At 38.7% G+C, this 4,233-nt stretch overlaps 1 protein-coding gene across 1 annotated transcript; it reads left to right on the top strand.

Moving 5' to 3' along the window:
• Positions 1-687: 687 nt before the first annotated feature.
• Positions 688-2,818, top strand: LOC114762595 (uncharacterized). Its single transcript, XM_028952104.1, has 2 exons — positions 688-1,146; positions 1,232-2,818. The coding sequence occupies exons 1-2, from the start codon at positions 688-690 to the stop codon at positions 2,816-2,818; spliced, it is 2,046 nt and encodes a 681-aa protein (XP_028807937.1).
• Positions 2,819-4,233: the final 1,415 nt, after the last annotated feature.

The following is a 4,233-nucleotide window of genomic DNA, read 5'->3' on the forward strand; positions in this document are numbered from 1 at the left end:
AATAAGATATGTATTCAACATAGAGGTTAAGAAATAAAAAATGGTAAAGAAGACGTTCTTTATCTTCAAACTAACATAAGGATGCTAAGATACAAACCAAGTGAGTGCCTATAGAAGCTGAGAGAGACTTTGGCTCCAAATGCAGATAAGAGAGCTACAAATTGATGTTTAGTCATAAAACTCTACTATGATAATAAGGTGGTTCAACATGACAAAACCAAATATGTTGAAGTGGACAAAATATGTCATCAAAGAGAAGGTTGAAGAGGGAATGATTTGCTTGTGTTAGAGTCCAGCGTCCCTTACTTGTTTATTCAAGGAAGGCACGGTTGGATAAAGCTTGAAGTTATGTAAGGGTGGTTATGCAGACTTAAGTTATTTCAAGTTCAGTTATTTTCAGTTTCTTATCTTATTTTCTCTGTCATGAAGTTAGGAGGTAGTTATTTCCAGTTATTGTATTGTAAGACTATTTAAGCTACTCTTATATGCAGTATTATGAATGGAATGAGTATTATTCAGTATATTTTCTTTGTCTCTATCTAGAATTACAGATTCTGGTTCTAGATATTCTTTTCTCTTCCTTTCCCATTTCTCAGATTCTTTCTTTCTTCTAAATTCTACTTCTCAATTTCCTAAGCCCTATCATTTTGGTATCAGAGCCTAACAATCTTGGGCTGTGGTGACAAAATGGTGAATACTAGAAAGAAAAATGACTCAACCAACCCTCCACTTCTTCAAAATCCTAACCTGGAAGCCACAGAAGATTCACATCGAGAGGAACCTGAGAGTGCTTCTTCTCGGGACTTAATAACGCAACAATTATCAATCATTGTGACACAGTTGAATACAATGGATGCTGAGATCAATGAATTGAAGACAACGAAAGTGCAGGATCCTATGATTTCTCCCTCAATGCAAAATAGAAGGACTATGCATACAGAACAGGAAGAGAATGATTATGATTCTCCTTGGTGGAGTAAAAATCCATCCAAGCAACCACATTCTAAGGTGGAGTTTCCAAAATATGAAGGTGGAGATCCTAGAGGGTGGGTGATGGAGGCAGAAAAATATTTTAGGTACTATCAAACCCCTGAAGAATTAAAAGTTGATGTGGCTGCTATGAATTTAGAGGGTGATGCTCTTGATGTTTTTACTTGGTTTTCTTTGGGAAGAACCATTAGTTATTGGGAAGATTTAATTCAGATTTTCCAGGAACATTTTGGTCCAGCAGAATTTCAAAATCCAGATGTTCATTTATGCTAATATCAAGCAAACTGGTTCAGTCCATGAATATAGACAAGAGTTCGCCAGAAGGGTTTCTAGAGTACATGGGTGGCCTGAGCATTGTTTACTTGGAGTTTTTATTAATGGGTTGAAAGAGGAGTTACAGTATGATGTTAAAATTCAAAAGCCCAGAACCGTTTACAAAGCAGCCAGCCTAGCAATGGAGTTTGAATTAAAATTACAAGCCCAGCAAGCCTCTCGTCCAGTTCAACGTGCCATATCAACACGTGGCACTAAGAGTGGTTATAATTTTAAGGATAATAAATTTTATTATCCTAAAAATACAGTAACTGCTCCTGCTGGGCCAATTCAATCATTTAATGTCACATCTCACAATCAGAAGCAGTTACCCTTGACATTTTCCAGCACTTCAGCGTCAGTTACCACTCCCTCCTACATTTCCGAAAGTGACAAGCAGTTAAGGAGAGAGAAAGGGCTTTGTTTTAAATGTGGAGATAAATTCTCTCCTGGCCACCGTTGCAAACCATCTTCCTTTAAGCTTTTAGAAATCACAGAAGATTGTGACGAACCTGCAATGGAGAACACCACCTCAAGTTATGCTGAAGAAAATGATATTGCTGAAATCTCACTTCATGCAATTTTGGGTGGTTCTACATCATCCACCATGAAATTGCAAGGCACCCTCTTATCTAAACCTGTCCTTATCCTAATTGATAGTGGTTCTACCCACAATTTTATTTATGAGAAGATTGTGGCAGAATTAAAGATTCCTACACAGCAGATCCCTACCTTTGGAGTGCAGATTGGAAATGGGAATATCATTGCCTGCCGATCTGTTTGCAAGCAAGTGGAAATTCAGGTGCAAAGTCTGACCATCAAGGATGACTTCTTCCCTTTTGCTATTGGAGGGGCTGACATGGTTTTGGGGATTAAGTGGCTAGCTTCTCTCAATACCGTGGAAGCAAATTGGCAAAAGATGTACATGATCTTTTGGGTGAATGGCAAGAGGTACAAGCTTCAGGGGACACCTCAATCTGAACGTACAAAGGCATCTTTGCACAGTTTCATGTCTACAGAAGACTTATCTTGGCCTGAACAGTATCTGCAACAACTATTGGGCGCTTATTCACAGGATTTTGCAAAGCCTAAAAAGCTTCCGCCTATAAGAGAGCATAGTCATGCCATTCCTTTATATCCTGGGGCTATACTACCAAATATTCGACCCTACAGATGTCCTCATTATCAGAAAGATGAAATAGAAAAACAAGTGGCAGAATTGCAGATCAAAGGTTTCATAAGGCTTAGTGTTAGCCCATTTGCTAGCCCAGTTCTATTAGTGCCCAAGAAAGATTCAACTTGGAGATTTTGTGTTGACTACAGAGAACTCAACAAGATTACTGTACCAGATAAGTATCCAATTCCCAATATTGATGAACTTATTGATGAGTTACATGGCTCTTCTTACTTTTCAAAGATAGATCTTAGGTCTGGTTACCACCAGATTCGTGTTCTGCCTGAAGACATACCTAAAACTGCATTCAGGACACACTTTGGCCACTATGAATTTCTTTGATGATATTTTAGTGTACAGCAGGGATTTCCAAGAACACATGTCTCATTTGAGAATAGTGCTGCACACTTTACAGCACAGCGAATTCTTTGCTAATCCCAAGAAGTGTCTCTTCGTCCAAAGGGAGATTACCTTCTTAGGTCACATCATAACACAAAATGGAGTTGCTGTTGATCCAGAAAAGATTAATGCAGTCACTAATTGGCCTCTTCCACAAAATGTTTCAAAACTCAGAGGATTTTTGGGGTTGACTGGTTATTACAGGTGCTTTGTTAAACACTATGGTCAGATAGCTAAACCCTTGACTGATCTAACTAAGAAGGATTCCTTTCAGTGGAATGCTGATGCCAACAAAGCTTTTCTCAACCTGAAGCAAGCCTTGATTAATGTGCCTGTCCTACAGTTACCAGATTTTTCTGCTAAGTTCTCAGTAGAATGTGATGCCTCTTCTACAGGAGTTGGTGCTGTTCTGCAACAGAATGGGCATCCTATTGCTTTCTTCAGCAAGGGATTGTCTTTTTCCAATCGCTACAAATCTGTTTACAATAGGGAATTGTTGGCTTTAGTGCTTGCTTTGCAAAAATGGAAACATTATCTCCTTGGCCGGAAATTTGATGTCTACACTAATCATTGTAGCTTAAAATATTTGCTTGAGCAGCGTGTCACTACACCAGAACAACAACGATTATTGATGAAGCTATTACCTTTTGACTTCCAAATTTTTTACAAAGCTGGTACATCTAATCAGGGTGTTGATGCTCTCTCTCGCTGCCCCCATATGTCAGATCTTTTTGCTATTGCAATACCTCATGTGACAGACTTTGATGATTTGCCTGAACTGTTACAACGTGATGATTACACTGCATCTATTATTCAGTCCCTACAATCTAATACCAATTCTATGCCAGACTTTGCATTTTCTGCAGGACGCCTTTATTATAAAGACCGTTTGGTCATTCCTGCTCCTTCTGATTTAAGTACAAAGCTGATCGAGGACGCTCATACAGCACCTATTGGGGGTCATGGGGGCACATTGAAGACTTTAAAATGGCTGCAACAGCATTTTTTCTGGAGACATGAAAAATGAAGTTAAAAGGTTCGTGCAAAATTGCAAGGTTTGTCAACAATATAAATAACAGCCCCAAGCACCTGCTGGCCTTTTACATCCTCTGCAAATTCCAAAAAATATTTGGGAAGACATTTCAATTGATTTCATTATAGGTCTCCCAAAGTCGTTTGGCAAAGATGTTATTTTGGTGGTGGTTGACCGTTTTAGCAAATATTCACATTTCCTTGCATTATCTCATCCTTTTACTGCTAAAACTGTTGCTGCACTCTTTTGCAAGGAAATTGTCAAGCTTCATGGCTTCCCTAAATCTATTGTTTCAGATAGGGACCCGGTTTTCTTAAGTGCTTTT

This window comes from Neltuma alba, unplaced genomic scaffold (genome assembly GCF_004799145.2).
Source record: "Neltuma alba isolate B1F8T4 unplaced genomic scaffold, ASM479914v2 tig00011225_pilon, whole genome shotgun sequence".
In the NCBI taxonomy this organism is placed as follows: Eukaryota; Viridiplantae; Streptophyta; class Magnoliopsida; order Fabales; family Fabaceae; genus Neltuma; species Neltuma alba.